The sequence below is a fragment of the Neolamprologus multifasciatus genome, chromosome 13 (genome assembly GCF_963576455.1).
Source record: "Neolamprologus multifasciatus chromosome 13, fNeoMul1.2, whole genome shotgun sequence".
Classification (NCBI taxonomy): domain Eukaryota; kingdom Metazoa; phylum Chordata; class Actinopteri; order Cichliformes; family Cichlidae; genus Neolamprologus; species Neolamprologus multifasciatus.
In genome coordinates, this window is record NC_140451.1 from 4,502,506 (window position 1) to 4,523,478 (window position 20,973).

At 40.1% G+C, this 20,973-nt stretch overlaps 1 protein-coding gene across 8 annotated transcripts in view; it reads right to left on the reverse strand.

Moving 5' to 3' along the window:
- The window catches only part of ltbp1 (latent transforming growth factor beta binding protein 1), a 133,821-nt gene that overhangs the window by 90,090 nt on the left and 22,758 nt on the right, over nt 1-20,973 (reverse strand). For 7 of the 8 annotated variants that reach the window (XM_085183135.1, XM_085183132.1, XM_085183131.1 and 4 more), the window contains exon 3: nt 13,373-13,757. In XM_085183135.1, the coding sequence (XP_085039261.1) occupies nt 13,373-13,757 (385 nt within the window). Of the gene's footprint in view, nt 1-13,372; nt 13,758-16,739; nt 16,802-20,973 lie in introns of all 8 variants that reach the window. The other variant, XM_085183136.1, reaches the window with a different exon arrangement.

Consider the following 20,973-nt stretch of genomic DNA (forward strand, 5'->3'; position numbering starts at 1 on the left):
AGGGACCACCACCCTCTGGAACACAAACATGGAGTAATCAGGACCCTACAACACCGGGCAGAAAATGTTCCCTCTAAGCCTGAGGGGAAAAAGAGGGAACACTCACATGTAAAGGAATCTCTTAAAACATGAGGTTAACCTAACTGGACTTCCATCAAATCAACAAAGATGCACAGAAAAGAAGATCAGACAGCAACTAGGAAGGGCCAGAAAGGCAAACGCAACAATATTGTCATCCCCTATGTGACAGGTTTATCACAGAAACTCTTCTCCAAGCACAACATCCCAGTGTACTCCAGACCCAGCCACACACTCAGACAAACAATGGTTCATTCCAAGGACAAAGCTCCTAAACACAAACTTAACAACGTAGTGTATGCTGTAGAGTGTAGCAAGGAATGCTCAGACCTCTACATTGGAGAGACCAGACAGCCACTTCATAAACACATGGCACAACATAGAAAGCCACCTCGACAGGACAAGACTCGGCGGTCCATTTGCATCTAAAGGACAAAGGTCACTCTTTCGAGGATGCCAGTGTTCATATTTTGGACAGAGAAGACAGTTGGTTTGAAAGAGGAGTGAAAGAAGCCATTTATGTCCACTGTGAACGACCATTTTTGAACAGAGGGCGGGGCTTACGACACCAACTGTCTGTCTTTATTCTGATGAACCAGACATGGGATCTGTAAGTGATTTGTCAGAGCATCCTCATTCCCAACACGTAACATACCGACGATTTGTCACGTCCCGATACGTCTCATAGTAACGCAAAAGGTAACCTTCCCTATGCTATGCTCCAGATTGTGGATGGAATCCAATAGAATGATGCTCCTGGCAGTAACACACGTTCCAGCCATGTATTCCAGCCCTAACCCTAACCTTAACCCTAACCTTAACCATATCAGATAGTTTTTTCCAAAGCGATTCATGATGAGAAAGCAAAATAAATTTACATGTGTAGATCCAAACAGTTCTCATGTTTCCAAACGTGTAACATACCAACGATTTGTCACATAGCGGTGGAATGTTACTTTTTGGCATGGGAACATGTTGGATTTGTTGCTGTAATTATATTTTTTCAAACTGTGAAACAAATTGAATAACATTCATCCATCTAATGTTGGGTTTAGTGGTGGGGAACAACTTTTACTTTGTGCAGCACTCTCTCTGTGACTGTTTCACCCAGTCAGAGCCAGTGGCTTCCAAGAACCACTCAGAGTGGTCGGGTAATGCACATTTTTATGTAGCAACTGAAGGTTGCCAGGCAGTCGATCGTACAGAATATTAAGCAATAACGGATAAATGAAAGGTTTTGCAGAAATTAAATTGCATTTGAACAAACACAAAACTGTCATCAAAAAAAGCAATTAAAAATTAAATAATTCTTATATATTAAAATGTGTAGAATTATTAGTAATTATACAAAGTTTTGGATAACTCCTGTTGGTGGCTTTCAAAGAAAATGTCATTAATACAGTACAACACAGCACATTATACTGTATGTGCAGAAGATTTAACACTAATGGAAAATGATATGTCCTTCTCCAGGACTGGAAAATGAGGGATACAAGGAGAGTGCATGGCCACAGAAAGAAGATGATAACATGGAGGGAGAGCCATTTGTCAACCAGACATATTTTCATCCCTTTCATATGATAGGCCTCCTGCCACAGTATAAATAAACAGAAAGTGATAGCCTTGTACATAGTTCAGCTATGACCCTGTAAAGTCTTAAATAGCTCTTCTGTTCAGATTATGCAGCAGGCTAATGCAGATCTGTACTCTAACTTTTCACACCTCACTGTATGAAATGTTTGCTTGTACAATGCAGTCATGAAAACATTTTGTGGTTGAAGGGTTACAATTATCTGTTAAGATAAATTTGTGTCTGTATACTCACAGTGGACACGAGGGCGTATGTAAAAAAGCTTTTGTGCATGCTTGTTTATGTAAACTGACCAGCATCTCGTTTGTTATGGAGGTGACAGGTGTTGTAATCTAAATTGAGACAGGCAAGCGGAGCATATTTGACTTTGTTTACTGCTCACTCCCCTAAATGAAACCTATAAAAACATGTAACCTTTCAAATCTGGAGCCAAGAAAAGCACGATTCATTTGATATCGATGGTTATGATTTTTGTATAGGAGAGAAAAGAAATTTGGTAAATATATAAAATGTATTGTAACAGTGAAGGGACCAAAGTGCTGCATTCTGTCAATAACAAAAATAAGCAAGAAACAAAGATCAGAATGTTCGTCTGAACAACTGCAACATAATCCTCATTAACTTAAATGAATTTTTGTAGAACTTTTGAGTGGGAACACTGACATTCAATTGCTGTGAGACACAGAATACTGACAGCAGGTTACAAAGGATACAAAGAGATTTTCATCCTGCCTCAAGAAAATATCATGACTGCATTCACTGGCAATGAGTGCAACAGTAAAATAAAGAAATTAATTTTAAAAATTAAAAAAAGACAAAAGTTTGGAGGGTGTCCAGTGAATCTTACAAAAGCCTGCTGGTCTTGAATATCAGATTTTTTTTAAACTATTTCCACACAAACAGATCGGTGAGTAAATGGTAAATGGACTGGTTCTTATATAGCGCTTTTCTACTCTGTCCGAGCACTCAAAGCGCTTTATACAGCTAATTCATTCACCCAATCACACCCATTCACACAAGCACTTCTAATCTTAAGTGCTAAGTATCTATCTCATACACATTCACACTCCGATGGATGCATCGGAGAGCAACATGGGGTTAGTATCTTGCCCAAGGATATTTGGCATGCAGACTGGAGCAGCCTGGGATTGAACCACTGACCTTCTGGTTAGTGGCTGATCCGCTCTGCCACCTGAGCTACAGCCACCCCGAGTGAGGTGCATACGTGTGTGTACCTGTGCGTGCATGCGTGCATGTGTGTGAGTGCGCATTCATATCTTTGTGGGGACCAAAAGTTTACTATACTTGTGGGCAATGTTCCCTCTAAGCTTCGCATGTGCGCAATTGCGCACTGCTGGCATGGTCTCTGCGCACAGAAAAAAGAAATCTAAACTGAATTGATTGAAATGAATACTTTAACAATTCAGTTTTGCAGTGCTAGTCAGTAAGTGACTGGCTGCTCCCATATGGGATTAGAACGATGCCACCTTATCCCATAGTCCAGCCAATAACGCGATTCACATTCGTATATACCCAGCTAATCAACGTCGTTGACAGGCTATGACCGCGTCCTTATGCCGTAACCGATGTTTTAGCTAGCAAAGCGGTGTGGCTGATGTGGAGTGAAGCCACGTTAATGACAACGTGTACAAACATTGGAGATGTGAGCAGGACAGACGGAACAACTGACGGAAAAAGTGTGGACTTTATACCAGTTTTTAAACTGTGTTGATAGGCCACGTAAAACCAGAGTTATGATAAAAATATGCAATGTTTGGTTTTCTTCCTGAATGCTATCATTGTTTATATTTACTGCGGGAAAAAACGGTAAAAACTGTGTTTTATAAGGAAAACGCTCGAAAGCGCTCTCCGCCTGTGAGCAAAAACAAAACCAAAAAAACCCTCCCTTTCCTATTTGTCGAAAAAAGTACCATGTCGACCAATCAAAAAATGATATGGCAACGTGGCATCTAGTTGTTAAGAAACGGGGGGAAATTTTAGGAATGACGGCGGTGTTTTGAGATGTGAGAGATTTGAGACGTTTAGCGCAAATCTTGTGAAGTGAGTGTGTAGTGTAGTCAAAAGTTTTGTTGTGTGTGTCAGAACAATGAGGCGATTACTGAATATTACAGGTGTTACAGGAGTGATACATCTCCTGTTGTCAGGCCTGCAGGTATCAGGCTGTTGTTCTCCTTTATCTTGAACTTTTTAGCTTTATATCTATCTATCTATCTATCTATCTATCTATCTATCTATATCTATATATATATATATATATATATATATATTATAGCTAAAAAAAAATATATATATATAGATATAGATATAGATATAAAGCTAAAAAGTTCAAGTTATTTTTACTTCCAATAGTGTTAACATACTGCACAGATCAATGACTAGATTTCTTTTACATTTTCATTGTAAGTGGGCTAAAGCAGTTAATTAAAAGAAGTCTAACATAAATGTAAATGCTGTAATTTAATTATTTTAATAAACCATGTAACTTGGATGGATTAGATGCTGGCGTGACCACAGTGCACACGTCTGATGTCGCTCACAGTGGTCCAAGGGACCGCTCAGGGAGTTTGTGTGTTTGCTCAGACACATGAAAAATTAGAGGGAACATTGCTTGTGGGGACCAACAGCCCTTATGGGGACCAATATCCTAGTGACTAACCTAATGGTTAGGTTTACGGTAAGGGTTAGGGTAAACGGCTAGGGAAAGCATTATGTCCCCACATGATATGAATAACCAACAAGTGTGTGTGTGTGTGTGTGTGTGAGACAGAGAGAGAGAGAGAGAGGAGGGAGGGCTGAATCTGTTCACTTTCGGCCTTCAATGCTATGGCCACAATCACAATCCAGTGCCGACCTCCAGAAGTAGCTGTCCAAGTCTTCCCCACAAGAACTGACATACTCTGGTCTACCGAAATGAACCCGCTGAACCTCACAAGTGCCCTCACACATACTAGTGAAGGCAGTCGGACTTCAAGGAGGGAAAGCAGCAATATCTACACTGAATAAGATCTGATAAGATCAGATCAGAGTTTCAGTAATAATCTGCAAAGACCGTTTAATGAACCCTGGCAGAAAGTACAGGACAGCAGTTGATAAATCAAGACCCGTATGCCAAATTTGGTCCTCTGTCAAAAGGATTCAGTTCCTCAATAACAGTAAAGTTTTCCACTATGATCGCTTTCACCGCAACTTGCATTCTAAATAAATCTGCTTTCAGTTTTTCAGATTATATTTTTCCATTTGTATTCCCTAACTATGGTAGTACCATTTCTCTCTCTCTCTGCACTACATCCAACAACTTCTCTTTTGGACATGGTGTCTGCATGTACTTTGTAATGTGTACATGCCGCAGAAAACCTGCAGGTTTCACATGACTACATGATCAGAACTAAGAGAATTTTCCTCTGTTAGTCTCTAAAGAGCATGTGTGGGCTGTCAAATGACCACTAAATTAGTCCTAATGATCACAACAATGATTAAGAAAGGAAACCGATAGCGTATTCCCTTCAGTGCAGTTTTTCTAGAGTAGTGTGGTCACTTGACGTAATGAGCCAACACTTTGCTCAGGCACATTGTTAATGAAGGTTTTCATGAATAAATTATATAATTATATAGCGTTTTCCTACTATACAACTTACTTCATTCATACAAGCACTTTTATTTGATGCATAAGTGCTTTCTATCTAACATCATACCTGCTTCATGCCCTGGAGGATGGGGCTATGGCCCCCACACCCTCTAGCATATCATTACATGAAGGAACCTCTTAATACAAGCGTGCTAATGCTCACAGGTTGGGCACACAAACTACACCCTTTTTGGCTCCTACCTCAATTATGTTGCTCTTTTTTTTCTTCTGCTTGTTTTCTCTTTTTTCTTTCTCAACAGGTGATCCAGGTGATTGATATATGTATTTTTTGTCTGCTTATTTTGTTGGTCTTTGGGTTTTTTTGCCCTTTATCCCCGTCCCTCTTCCCCACTGTTTTTCTTTCCCTCTTTCTTTCTCCCCTTTCTTTTCCCCAGTCAAATCTGTCCCATATTTAGCAAGTGAAAATAAAATGAAATAAACAATAAAAGGTGAATCAAATAGACCATTACAGCAAGGCTGGGATGGTCCATTTGGTAAATCCGTTGGGCATTTTTCTTCGCCTTTAGACAACAATTCTGATGGCAAAAGAGCCAAACGGGACAGGCAAAAAAAAAAAAGATTTAAATGATTCAGGTCTTTACAAAAGAATGAGGCAATACAGTGCCATTCACCAGCTAACTTTCCAACTGAAGGCATTCTAGGCAAGTGCGATATTTTGAACAATTATAAGATGGATCCCATCTGTAAACATTTCTGTTTCCACTCCAATCTTAAAACCACTGGACATTTTTCAAAAATGGAGACTTTATGCACAACACACAGCCAACTGCTTTTTGTGCCATTTATGCTGTTTTCCTATTCATCATTAGAGGGACAAAAGAACACATACATTCACAACATTCTTGTTAACTCATTATTGAAACATTGGTTGGGGAATTACATTCAACACATCCAAGCAGCATCAAAGCCAAACAACAAATACTGTGAACTGCAGACGTGACCCAACAAGATTTCCATGTACGCTGGACAAATTTGTGTCTTTTTGCTTCTAACACTTTAGCTTGGTATTAGGTTTTGGGATACAGGACTGGATTATATACTGATGGTTCAGTATGGTGACACGATGGTTTGCAGCGTTGCATCACAAAATTAAGGTCCTGGGTTGGAATCCACCATCTGGCTGGGGATTTTAGGTTTGCATGTTCTGCGTAGGCTTGACAAAGGATCAGAGTGGGGCATGGTGGGAATGCTGCTACACAAGTAATCCCAAAAGGAGGGTTTACATGAAGAGGATGTGGGACAATTCGATACCCAACAGCAAAAAAACTAGTAGCTAGGTGTTTCTACATTTAAACGAAGCAACTGCTAGCTCAACTAGAGATTGATGAGGTACAACATAAATGCTAAAGCAAAAGGGAGTTTGGACGTCAGGTCAGGGGGGAGATACCATCATCCCCACCATCGAAGATTGGGTACCATGCCCCATGAACAACTGGTGCGTTGAAGACATTGAATGTGAAAGCCCTCGGTAAGTGTAAAGATGTGAATGTAGCATTATGGACAAACCCTACTGCTACCAAGACAGAAAGCAGCCAACTCATCTACATTACAGCAGCAGTGATCCCTGAGATGTTTGGCTACAAGATGAACAGCCACAAGGAGCCGTACCCTCCATGGACACGGAGGCCAAGATCAAGTTAGCACAGTGGGAATTTAGCCAACTATCGGAGCTGCAAAAACACATGATGAAAAAAGGGGTGCCAGCTTGGCCAGCTTATTTTCCCACAGGCACTAATCAGGGCAGCACAAGAACTAGCTCATAGCTAATATTGCATACTCCCTGTATATTATCACTGTGACAGTGTTGCAACTACTTGCACTTTAAATTCTAATTACACCCACACATAAACTACAAGTGCTACAAAGCACTTGTTTTATTAATTTATTACTTTCTTTTTAGTTGTGTGAGGAGAACCTGCAAAGTAAGCGTTTCATTGCTCTGCATAACCATCTGTGTTTTGCCATGTACATGACAATAAACTTCTCGAATCTTGATAGATAAATATATAGGGGACTATGGTTAGATAAAAGATAAATAATATTTTTTATTTTGCCAGGTTGAGGATGGGATTTTGGGGTGTAGGTCAGAGCATGGAGGGGAAGGGCTTCAGATTTAGGTGGAGCAATGTGCAGAGGCTGCAAGTTTGCATGATGTGGACGTGATGATAAACTCTATACAATAATTATTTAAAATGTGTTTCTTGCATTTCTGTAGCCAGCTGTAAGGTCAGTTTTCCAATTCAGGCAATCAGCTGAAATTTAAAACTGACCTGTTTTTATTTTGTCATTATTTTAGTGCAATTAATCCCGCATGTTATCCAAAAGTTATTTTCAACCTTTCAGAATGTTCTTATTCTATTTTTTTTAGATGTGTTAGTTGTCACGTTATTTGTTGTACCCTTTGTTTATCAGTTTTGATTAGAAATTATGCCTTTGCCATTATTCCTACTGTTGCAGGAGCGGTTAAAATGACCACTTCTGGAGATTTTGGAACACTAGCAGTTCTAGTGATAAGGTCTCTTGTAAATCTGAGCTTACGTTAAGTGTTTTACTTTTCTCTGTTTTTGACAGAGGCAAATGGCATACCCCCAAAACAACATAACAATCCATGTAATAATCCAGGTTGTGTATCGGTTAAAAAATGTGTAGATATGTGTAGATAAATTTGGTCAGCATTGTTGTAGAAAAAAATATTAATTATCTGTATTCCACACAAATGACCTAACAAGAAATGAGGAATTAATACTATATTTTGTATTGTACTCTATGACATAACCACTCTACTGCTTGAACCAAAAGGAGAATAGGTCCCTGTGAGAGATAAATGCTTTCTGCAAATCAAGAACAGCTTTCGAGGACACAGGTCTGGTAGCAATTATGTGTGCCTGTGCAGGACATTAAACAAAAAACTCCTCTTAACGTTTTGCAGAGTGCATCTTAAACACTGCACACAAAATGTGTTCATTAACACACTAGAAATATTCATCTTCTAACATGCCAACATTAAGCGATTTCCATCAACATTTTTGCTGTAATACAAACCTGAAAAGGGGAAAATTGTTTTAAATCTACTTTCAACAATTGGACCAGACAAGGCATAGGAGCAGTTTTTATCGTGTCTGATGCGACTGCACTTTCTCCAGTCATCTGCTATAGTGACAGGCAAACCAAACCCAAGTCTTACCCACAGCTTTAGTTAATGGTATTTCAACTCCACATATGAAGGTGCCGGCAGAAATTTTACCTATTATTACACTGACTGCTGGAGAATGAGAGTACTGGCCATCCAAACTGCAATAACACAGTCTTCACAGTAAGCAATCCAGGTTTGGAAAAACACACTGAACAGTCCATGTGTTTGTATCAGCAATACAGTTCGTTTGCAGGCCTCATCATTAACCATATCAAGGATTTCTACTAATCATCAGCAGATTATATTCGTTAGTATGTCCCGGACTCCAACTATGAGAAGTTACAAAGGACAAAAAGCAGCGGTGTCCATTGATTCTTTATATCAAGACTCTCCATGCTCTCAACAATATTCCAGATGTGGAAAACAACATTGTTAGAGGCATGGGCATGTTGCCAAGTGGGTCACTCTTGAAGTTGAAACATGGAAGAATTGTGCAACAATCTCCTGGCATCACTTCCAAAATAGATGAAAATAATGCCAGAGCTGCCTTCAAATGAAACGTGAGTTTCTGACAAACAGTATGTGAAATCTTTAGAATATTTCCACTTTCAAGGTCACTGACAGCACAAGAGGTTAGCCTCAACTTTAACAACACTCTAGTTTTCACACAGTCATACTCATCCTGTACATTCCACAACATACCCACTCAATATAGCACCTTAGGCACTAGGGGGGGGGGGGGGGGGGGGGGGGGGGGGGGGGGGGGGGGGGGTGGGGGGGGGGGGGGGGGGGGGGGGCATCTTCCTGCACCACTGTTTCTCATACCCTGTCTGGGACGGGGGTCTGCAGGAAGTTTGTCGGGGGCTTTCGCATCGTCCCGGTTTGCTGCTTGTTCAAGACGGCTTATGCTCACTGGATGCTTCTGCCCTCCCAGGGATGTGGGTTGCTTGTTGAGGTTGGGTGTTGTTGTGTGGTGGTTGGCCTTTCTCTCAGTGGATTCAGGTGGCTTGGACTTCCTCCTTGTCGAAAGGGGGCTCTGCAGGACGCCTGGTGATTCATGGTGCCTGGGCCCCTGGGAGCCTGGTCAGTCTCTAGTGGGGTTGACTGCATTTCACCTTTGGTCATGTGGATTCTCACCCCATGTAGGGCGTCTCCCCCTCTTGGTACTCTTGGGGGCTGCAGATGGTATGGTTGTCCTGGTTCCATCTCTCTCTGCCTCTGCCTTTGGGGGGCAGATATTGCGGCTTCCCACCCTCATTATCAAGTATGTTTGTGACAAAGACACATACAGAAACACTGACTCTCAATACAATACATTGAAACCAAGCACACCATTGTTTTTCTTGTGACATTACCAATAAGTTTGATGTGTCACATGGCCCTCTTCCTATTGAAAAAACAAAAGTTGTATCCAAGATGGCCAACTTCTAAATGGCCACCATGGTCACCATGGTCACCATCTTGAGGAGTTTTGCCCCCTCAAATATACTAATGTGCCTCAAAACAGGACTTTAATATCACCAACCATTCCCATGTTATTACGGTGTATCCATATAAATGGCCCACCCTGTATAAACAGGTCTGCGGCTCCGAACCGTAATAATAATAATAATAATAATAATAATAATGGATTGGATTTATATAGCGCTTTTCAAGGCACCCAAAGCGCTTTACAATGCCATTATTCATTCACTCTCACATTCACACACTGGTGGAGGCAGCTACAGTTGTAGCCACAGCTGCCCTGGGGCAGATTGACAGAAGCGAGGCTGCCATATCGCGCCATCGGCCCCTCTGGCCCTAAAGGGACCTCTGGCTAATACGTTGGTTCCCTGTCGGGCTCGTAGCCGAAAACTAGCTTTACTTTGTTGTCTGGGTCACCTTTGCTTGCGAGAGACAGAGAGAGGCGTTGACATGCTGCTCCAACGGAACTTATTGTTTCGGAGGAAAAAACGAACACAGTGTACAGTCGAGTTTTAATAGCTTACTTACAACTGGGCTCGTCAGGCACTCTTCTTGGCTGCAGTGGTTATTATTATATTTACATGCTTCCATCTCCCGTTTCTGGTCAGTGACAACTCGTACTTTTCCACTCTTTTTTCTCCCTCCCTCGCTCACAGACACATAACGGGTATAGCAGTCCATTCTCCCTGCAGCACGGACTACACTGCCCATGAAGCTACATTTTTTAGGGCTATGCCTGTAACACTTTGCCTATTGCCTTCATATTAAATAATTTTTGGAATAATAATTTTTAAAAATATTTCTTCACGTCATTATGCGGAGGTAGAGGTGACATGGGCCGCGAGATTGAGACCCAGGCATTTGAGCCTCTTAATGCGTTTTGTTTGGGTTTCCACTGGCGTGGAATTACCAAAAATAGAGAGGGAACAGCCTAACATATGAAACAGGAAGAGACCGCTGTATAATCCATTTATTTCAACAAAGTAACTGTATTCTAAATAACACCTTTACCTAACGGTAACTGTAATGGAATACAGTTACTAATATTTTGTATTTTAAATATGTAACGGCGGTACATGTATTCCATTACTCCCCAACACTGACAATACAGGGAAACTCAAAACACCAGTCAGACGACCCAGGACTGTGACAGTATCTGTGTATTTTTGTGTTCCGTGTATATTTGTTTTTTCTTACAGCGGCAGTAGGCAATACATTGTGAATTTCTATTTGTACTCTATCCTTTTATTATAAATCACCCTATTCCCCCTCCTTTTTCCCCTGTCTGTCCTGTGTTTTACACTGTTATACTATAACACGTAATAAGTAAAAGAACACAAACACAAATGAATAAAGAAAGTGATAAAAGAAACACATGAACAAAGGGAGCCTACAGAGATTCTATATAGCTGTTCTTGGAAAAGCAACATATGTTCAGCACAACAATGCATTCAGCCAGACAGGACAGGATTTTAAACAATGAAATCCTTCAATGTGCAAATCAAACAAACATGTAGGACTGCCTTTTTCATATTGCTTAAATCAGACACATTCAATCTCAGAGTGACACTGAAAAACTATTTCATGCATTTATAACTTTTAGGCTGGACTACTGTAATTCAAGATGCTCTAAAACTTCCTGAAAAGCATTCAGCTGATCAAGAATGCTGCACTGAGACCTTTTATTAGTTATGCTGCTGGAGGTTTCCCATGATACACTGAGCATTACCTCTTTTCTCTCTCCTTGTTTTCATACATCACTATTAGTAATTACTAAAGTGTCTCCAACAGTTAGTCTTTTTCTCTCTTTTCTTCCCCTTACTCCTAACCGGTCATGGCAGATGGCTTCCCCTCCCCTCTGACATCACACAGGCCACACACAGCCCACTTTAATGTTAACTCTCTTTTCTGTCGCTATACATGAATATAACTGCACATTTAATCCCAGAGATATCTTAACATAAGAAAAAGAAAAGCAATTACAACAGCATGTTGTTTTTCTACACAATAGGAAATTCTAATTATAGGATTAAGAAGCTGATTAAATGCTCGCGATTTGCTCAAAATGGTCCTGAAGGGAACATACCGGAGAAAGGTCCAGCTCTTCATTATGATGCTACACAGAGTTAAACTGTTCCAGATGCTCAACAGAAACTTTTTGTTGAGTTTTTTTGCCTGCAGCAAATATTACAGTTTGCTCAAACTGCTGTGATTAGATGTATTTGTATTGGATTGGATTTCATTTTGGTTTAGTTCTCAAAATTTCCATGTTTATCGCTGTACATTTCATAGACAGTCTTCAATGTGCAGCTGATCTGATGAAGCCCCGAAAGGCTTCAGTCATAAATTATCAGTATAAACAATGTTGTACATGCAAACAAATTAAAAGCCTCTATCAAATCCATCAGTGCTTCTTTATTCCAAAACCTTTAAAGGTGACATTTTCCATTTCGAGGACACAGGTCTGGTAGCAATTAAACGGATAGCTTTCCTCACAATCAAACGCTTTAAATTCTTTTCTTTAAATCTCTATTGATCCTGCATATCATGCAAACACACACACACACACACACACACACGGCAATATCCACCTTGAAGTGGTATAAACAATGTTTTGACCAGACAAGACTACTGCTGAAATAAATCTACTTTAACCACTCCTAAAGACGATAGCAATCATCCCAAAATGGAACTCTGTTATGAATAACAGAATAAAAGACAGAATTTTTCTTTTATTCTGAATAAAAGAATAAAAGACAAATCTCATTGTTGATGCACACATACATGATTTTTTCACTAATATCAGCAAGACTAATGTATTTCAGTAGGTTCAGTGTTTTGTGTCAGTAGCATGTCTTCTGTCGAGACTCTTCAGAGAAGATGTATTGACCTGGCAACCAAGAAAAGGAAAAAAGCTTTGGAAAAAAATGGCAACTGCTGTACAAAACTCCACAAAAGGAAGAATGACTCTTCCCTTATACCACCAACTGGTGGAGGTACAGCATCTACGTAAGATAGTAGGAGAACATCCGTTTTTGGAAACTTGTAACCTGTAAGTACAACTGAGTCATCGCCACCTACCTGACTGTTCTTGCTGAAACCTTGATGACCACAGAGTACATGTCTACTTTCTGAAGGATAACACCCCATGTAACAAAGCTCAGACTGATTTTATAATATAAATTTACTAAATGTCCTCCATAATCAGCAGAGCTCAATCCAACAGAGGATCTCTGCCTACAAATCTGACACGAATGCATAAATGCATTTTTGGTTTTGTTATTTTTTTTAAATGTGGTTTATGACTTCCAGAAGCTTGTCTATCACAGGAGCTTTATGTGGGAAACAAATTAATGTTTACCAAAGCAAATTAGGGATGTGGCGGTGTGAAGACTTTTCATGGAAAAATATATTGAAAGATTGATTCAAAGATACTTACTGCTGTTGGATGTGTTTCTGTATGTAATGTGGCCGCACAAACTGCGGGGCTGGCTTGACAGTTAGTTTCATCTGGCCCATGTTGTTAGATGGAGAGGGGCCAGAGCCATAACCATTAGGAGGCACTTGCTGAGGTATTGGCCGCTGGGGTACCACACTGTGTACATTGGTGTTGCCCGAAGTGTGTCCATTAGTATGACCAGTGGTGTGCCCGCTTGTGTGACCAGTGTTGTGCCCGTTGGTGGGTCCGTTCCCAGGCCGCGGTGGAAAGGAGTGTGTGGGTACAGTCTTCTGTTCGCATGCCTTCCCCTCTGAGCCAGGTTTGCAGACACAGTGCTGAGGCCTGAGGCACATTCCTCCATTATGGCACTGAGGGATGCAGTTGGCTAGGACACCACATGAAGTCCAGGGTACAGAGAAAGAGGAAAACAGAAAGACAGATTGAGAATAAGTGATGATAGAAAGATGTCACCCATACAAAAAAGGAACATCAAAGCATATGGATATAACAGACTTGTATTTTCTTCATTTTAAATGTACTTCTATTGTTCAGAGATTCTGTAAAGCATTTAAACGTCTCTGCTCAGTGTTAGTATAGACAGCGGTTACACATGGCAAATGGTTCAGTTAGAACTGCCTTTTGTCTTAATTATATATTCTCAGAGTTTTTACAGCAATTTATGAATCCAGTTAGAAAAAATAATTCCAGAACCAATGTATTTATTATGCACGCTAGCTGCTATAGGAAACCCAAAACATCAGCCTACAGCAGGACTGGTGAACAGGTCATTACATATCTATTCTGACAATGCACAGTTTGACACAGTAGTCCAGGAGTGTAGGCTGAAAATGTTTTGTTCCTCTCTTTTAGTCTCTTTATAATTAAGCAAATGTATCCTTGCTTGCTTGCTTGCAAATGTATCCCCCAAATTATTTTATTTGACCCCGTTATTTCTTTATTTATCCTATGCCTTAAGATGGACTCTCAGTTCATAAACTGTCTGAAACAAGTCATCTTATGACTCTTACCCTGCCATGAAGCATGGGCCTGAGAACACAGGACAGTTAACTCAAAATGCACCTTTTAATAAAGTTGTGGAAACAGTCCAAGAGGTACAAAATCCACAAGGCAAAGGAACCCAGGCTTTACCGGGAACTCGCAGATGCTGAGACAAACACTGAGGTGAAAACACCCCTATACACTCAGGCAGGTATGGGAAGTGGAAGGGACAAAACACGGGTGATAATAATAATACAACAGGAAGAACAAAGAAAAAAAATGTGAGAAACAGCATTTGGCACTGCCTGAAGCCTAAACTGTTGCTGACAGGGATTAGTTTGACTACATAAATGTCCACACATGCACATTTGGTTTGTATTAGCAATTTTCTGTGATACCAACTAATTTGACCCATGAACATGCTTCTAAATTAATTTGTTTCAAATTACTTTTTAAGTGGATTTTTTTTGTATTTCCTCTTTCTAACTGAGAAACCATTATTCCAAAAACAAGGTACATATCAAACTGGGAATTTTGTGTAAAGGCATGTATCCAAAACTACAAAATCAAAAGCACTTGAGCATACCACAGAACATGTGGGTACATCTGACCAGCTGTTAATGTGAAATTAATGTGAAATGTCACTTAACAATTGATATTTTCAGGAGACAGTTTAGAAATATTTTTCATCTATATACTTGACCTAATTATGAAATTTTAAGTGTGTGTGTGTGTGTGTGTGTGTGTGTGTGTGTGTGTGTGTGTGTGTGTGTGTGTGTGTGTGTGCGCGCGCGCTTAAAAGTCTTTGTGTGTGTTTATAAAGGAGACCAGCCAAAAGCATGTAATTAGACAGGGCACTATTCTTGCCGAGCAGATGATAGGGGCATCCATCTATCAACTACAAAGCCCGTCTCACAGGCAGCATAGCAGAAGTTTACATACTGTACTCAAACACACATGCACATACATGCATAGATATGTTTGGTTAAACCATACAAAGGAAACTGACTGAAGATAAGCCACACATCTGGACCTCCATCTGACTATTCACTGCCCAACTTAAAAAGAAAACCTTCGTTCCACATTCTAACCCTAAACTTAATAACTTTAATTAAATTCTGTCTATAAAGTCAAAAATTCTACTGCCTCTTTGTGTGTGTGTGTGTGTGTGTGTGTGTGTGTGTGTGTGTGTGTGTGTGTGTGTGTGTGTGTGTGTGTGTGTGTGTGTGTGTGTGTGTCAGCAGGAGAAATGATTCAGAAAGAGTCCAGTCCCTCTTTTTCTCCCCATCGGCCCTGAGGGTGTGTCACCTCCTCACTAAGCTTGTTAGACTAATTAGCAGCTTTGAGGTTGGTGAAAATGATTAATGAGGGGAAACTAAATGATGTCTGAAAGATATCTCCTGCAACAAGGACAACACACACCCTGTGTGGTCATCCACATGGCCAATGCTAATATACTGAGTGAGATCTGTACACATTTCCTCCTCGCATGATGGATATGATGCAGTTTCACTGATGACATACAGCTTGAAGTCACTTTTTTTGGGAATACTTTGTTACACTTTCTACATTGTTCAGCCGTGCAACAGCAAGCACTCTTTTGCTTTCACCTTCACAAACCGTCTGAAAAGCTCCAATGCAAGTTAGTAATGCAAGTCCCCCCTTATGGTCGCCCCTTGTGGAAGGATTTAAATTGTCCTTCACAACACTGGACCAGCCACACTCCAAACTTAATTAAATGCAGACTTACTTTTAGCTGCAATGAAACGAGACTCTGTAATTTAAAATCAACAGATTGTTCTGTGATCAAGCTCTGATCATCTATACATATACTGATTACTTCAACACTCTTATTTTAGCCCTAACACTAAAAAAGTTGAAAGATGTATCGTTTTAGGTTAAGCACAAACTTTAGCAGCACTGAAATGCACTAAATCCAGGATATCCACAATACATTTATACTCCAACAACCACAGCCCAAAAAAGCGTGGACTCGCTTTCACCATATAATATCAGTCGAGTTACACCCATCTTCTATAAAGTGATTACCTCACAGATTACATCATTGCTGTCCTTTCTCCCCTGAAGCTGAATTATGTTAGTATTTTGAAACAACCCCACAGTTAATTTTCCAGTTTGGGTGAAGCTTTTTGCTTTCTTTTCTGACTAGCATAAATAGTTTTCATTTCCCCCACCCCTCACTGGCCTGGAGCAAAGGCTGCCATCTGTTCTGCAAATAGTTTTCTCTCTCGCTCTTTCTCTGAGGTCAGCTACATGAGAGCAGCAGTCTGTGACAAGAGTGACGGAATAAGTGATGGTAATTTACTCGTTAGCTGGGGACAGGAAATAGTCATGCTGATGTCCTCACCCTTTTGATCAAACCACGCTGGGCCTGGTGTTCAGAGAGCCCCTTCATATCCTCGCCGGGGTCTGTAAGAGTAGAAATTATTCGTTGTGTGTGCTGCTGTTTTCATGTTGTATGGTTTCAAGGTGAGAGGCAAAAACTGTGAGGCATAATGACTTTCTTTGTGTCTCTGCCTTGATGCAGGAACTACAAATTCCCAAGTGAAAAAAAAGTGCTGAGATTTTACGGGTAAGTGCTAGAGCCTGTTTAACCTTGTATGTGGCTGGGACAGATGTTCACTGAATTCAGAAGCAGGTAGCAGTGGAAAGATATGACATCGATATATGAGATATTGAATTCCACATTATCTGAGTCACTGCTGGCCCTCAAATTCAGATTAGCTCAGATAAGAGAATAAGCTGAGAATCTATTGGCCTCTCTAATCCCTATCTTTCTGTTGCCCAACAATAACACTAAAGAATCCCTGTTATGTTAACAATCCGAATAAGTCAGCGTAATGCACTAAATGCACTTTGGTTTGATGTAACAGTAACACTAACAGAAAGCAATTCTAACCTACAGCTGTTTAGTGGGTGTTGATAGCCATGTTACCATGTGAGCTAGGGATCTCTGGGTACAAATGGTGGTTGTACCCTAATCGCTCAACCCTGTGCGATACAGAATCCTGTCAGTACGAAAACACACAACCTTTTCTAGGAATCCCCTGCAGGTGTCTGTCTGAGAAGATACACTTGAGAACATAAGGATTAAGTGCAGTCAGATCAAAGTGCTACCACAATAAGTTTAATTCTGTGTCATAAGAGATTGGGCCAGTGTACAAACCTAAAAGTCAGGTGTGTATCGCAAATCAGCTATCTAGGCAGATCTCTCACACAAACTTAATGTGTAATGTGACATGTTCGAAGGACAGCCTTCAAAAATTTCCTGACATGATTCTTCTGAAAATGTTACAAATTCAGACGTAAAAACAGCCTCGCTCATCAGGTCAGGTCAGTCATTTCTGGTAACAAAGTGTTTCGTTTTTGCTGAAACTGAAATCCTGGTTTATGACAATGCAGGTTCACAAACATAAATGGTTGTTTGGTCTGAAACAGGATAAACACAACATGCTAGCTAATACTGTCAGATTAGCTACATCTTTGCTTACACATAGACTTGTCAAAAACACAAAGTAATTCTACAAGCATGTTTCAAGAGCACCATGTAATGAACATTCAACACAGAAGGAACAGTCACTTTACTTTTTCAAACAGATGCAAGATCAATATGCTTCTTGGGAAAAGGCAAAGATATTCATAAAGCTAAGGAACAATTCATTAGCTCTTGGCTGACTTGTACTTGTCGGCTGCCCTCTGCTAGGTACAATTACCAATCATATTAATTTCAAAAATTTAGAAAATAGAGATCAGAGAATATGCCAAATGACACATGAAATATTCCATAAGTTAAAACAGCACTCTTTCTGTTAAAGCTAAAGTTATCCCATATGACAACTGAACCTTATCAGGGGACCAGTTCATCCTACCCAGGATAGAGTTACCAGTGCCAACCCGTGGATCTTAAGGGAGAGCACCTGATTGCAAGGTCTTAGCCCAATGGAGGAGACATAAGCTTGCTCTCCTATAGGCCCATCACCTGCACGGGGGGCCGGAAGAGGCTTTGGTTGCAAAGCATTTCAAGAGGCAGTCAAAGGCGGAGGTCCTGGTGGTGCATGAGGTCGAGAGACACTGATCAGATACAGTCAGGCTCACCTCAATGCACAGTTTGGAGTCTGGTGGAGAGAGGCTGGACTGTTCCAATCTGGAGTTGCCCTCGTTAAGAAGCAGTGGGCATGGGTGGGTATTTTTGTATACCCCCAGCTCGCTGAGTGTATGTTTGGGTTTTTTCCAGTGGATGAAGCTGCTAGAGCAGTTAGCTGCTACTGCGATTGAAAGCAGAAATGGGAATAAAAAATGACAAATTGAAAGCCCTTCCATCAGTGGGAAGAAGAAATCACCTGTGTGAAAAGACCTGAAAACACTCCTCATTTCCATGACTGTGGACTTGCCCACTGCAGTGGTGCAGCAGGGGGTGCTTGTGAGATACTCCTCAATAAATATAGGATATAGGATATAAGAGTGAATAGAGGGTAATGGCTAAAATAGTTATTTATACATTTTAAATTAAAAAAAAACATTTTATCTTGATCTTTGTAAATACCTAATATGTTTTAATTGAAATAAAACACCACTTATATTTTCTTACAGTGAAGCCACAAGCGTTCTGTTAATGCACACTGATTGGGCCATTAAGTATTTATGAGAGGGAACACAACAGTTAATACCAAGATGCTGCTGCTACAAATTCTCTACTGCTTCTTGCTTCATGCCTGAAATCAAAATGCAGTAAAGTGATGCTGTGACATTCCTAATAAAGTATTGCAATCAGTCAATTAGAATTTATACTACAATCAAGACCTACAATTCTTCTTAACTCTGTTTTCTCAACCCTTTCCATTAAAATAAAAACACAATGACAAATGAAGAAAAATGTTCACCCCAAGATTTTATTTTAACAGGGCCCCTTTTATTCTGGACATTCGGACATGTTGCACTCTGTCTTAATAGGCAATAGAAACATGACAACAGATACATTTCATTTTAACCTGCTATCAGCATACTTTAGCAAAAAGTCAAGTACCCACTATTTACCCTCATGTCTGGCTGCTATCTTCCAGAAAGTAAACTAAGCAGTTCCAAAATTTTGCAAAGCTATTTTCTGAATGAGGTAATCGTAACATGTTTACTTCAAGCAGACTTGACAAAGCACTATTCTGCCCTGCAATTCAATAATCTGCAGACATTTGTTTTCATCCAGAGAGGAAGACTAATCGGAATGTCTCCCGATAATTCCCCCTGAATCAGATGATTCCTGTGGAGCAGAATCACATGTTGTCAGCCACGAATGCCAAGAGACAAAGAGAAACACTGCTCTGCAGCAGTAACTAAATACCCAACATTCGTGTTTGTCCAATTTCTGTCACTTATTGGAAGCAAGGAAGAACACAAGGAACTGACTGATAATTATTGGGGTTACATGGTTGTTTGGTGGCTTCTTTAATGTATAGCATAATTTTTTTAAAAATTGAACTTTCTTGACTCTTACAGTTGCCTCAGTTGGATGGTGGAAGGATTTTCCACTAAAAAATAAAAATTGAAGAACACATTTTTAGATTATCTGACTAATAAGTCATGACATCTTCCCTTCCCTTCCATTAATAACATCAACAGTGTCCCTAAAGAACGCAGAGTCTCTCAATAAGAACAACAAAACAAGGAATCGTAGCTTCAGATATTATAATATATAATATAATAATAATATTTTTAGTAGTGACATTGTTAGATAGCAAGCAAGCTAAGGTTAGCCAGCTTCCTGCCTACTAATAAGGGACGGGGAGCCAAACCTGAACGGTCTTTTTTTATGGCTAGTATTAGCTAACACTAGTGTGCCTGCTAACACTGATAAATTCCAAGCACAGAAAATTACAATCTTGAGTAGATAACATCAGATAATATAACAAAACTCTTAGGGAAGATGTGACATCTAGTTTTGTCCTGGGTTTCTAACACTACCTTATGTTCTGAGTGGTGTTTGTCAGACAAATTTAGCAAAGCTAACGTTACGTTAGCTTTGTAAAGTAATACGCAATGGGGTTAGCTGTAGTTAACCACATAAACGTATCCAGCTTTGGTAACTTTGTTGCATCTAGTCTGTTAACTGTCAGTTAAATCAACACTGATACTAACATAATTACTATCATAGTTCCTATCTGCTGGTAAATTTGTCTGACAAACCCCACTCAGACATAACGTAGTGTTAGAAACCCAGACTTTACAAAGCTAACGTTACGTTAGCTTTGTAAAGTAATACGCAATGGGGTTAGCTGTAGTTAACCACATAAACGTATCCAGCTTTGGTAGCTGTGTTGCATCTAAGTCTGTTTTGTTGAGCATACAGTGCACACTCAGGTGTACAGTATATACCTACCCTGTGTTTGTAAGACACCTGGCATACAGTAGTTATAGTTTTGCCAGATCATATGTCATCATTGATTTAACCAATGCTAACTTGCACAAGGTAGGTGAGCAAACACAAACATCAAAAACAGAATGCTGACTTTCATTCAGCTAACAGCCAAAAGTGTTAATAGTAACACTTTTCTAAGCATTCACAGAGCTTCTTTGTCATGTCAACATGA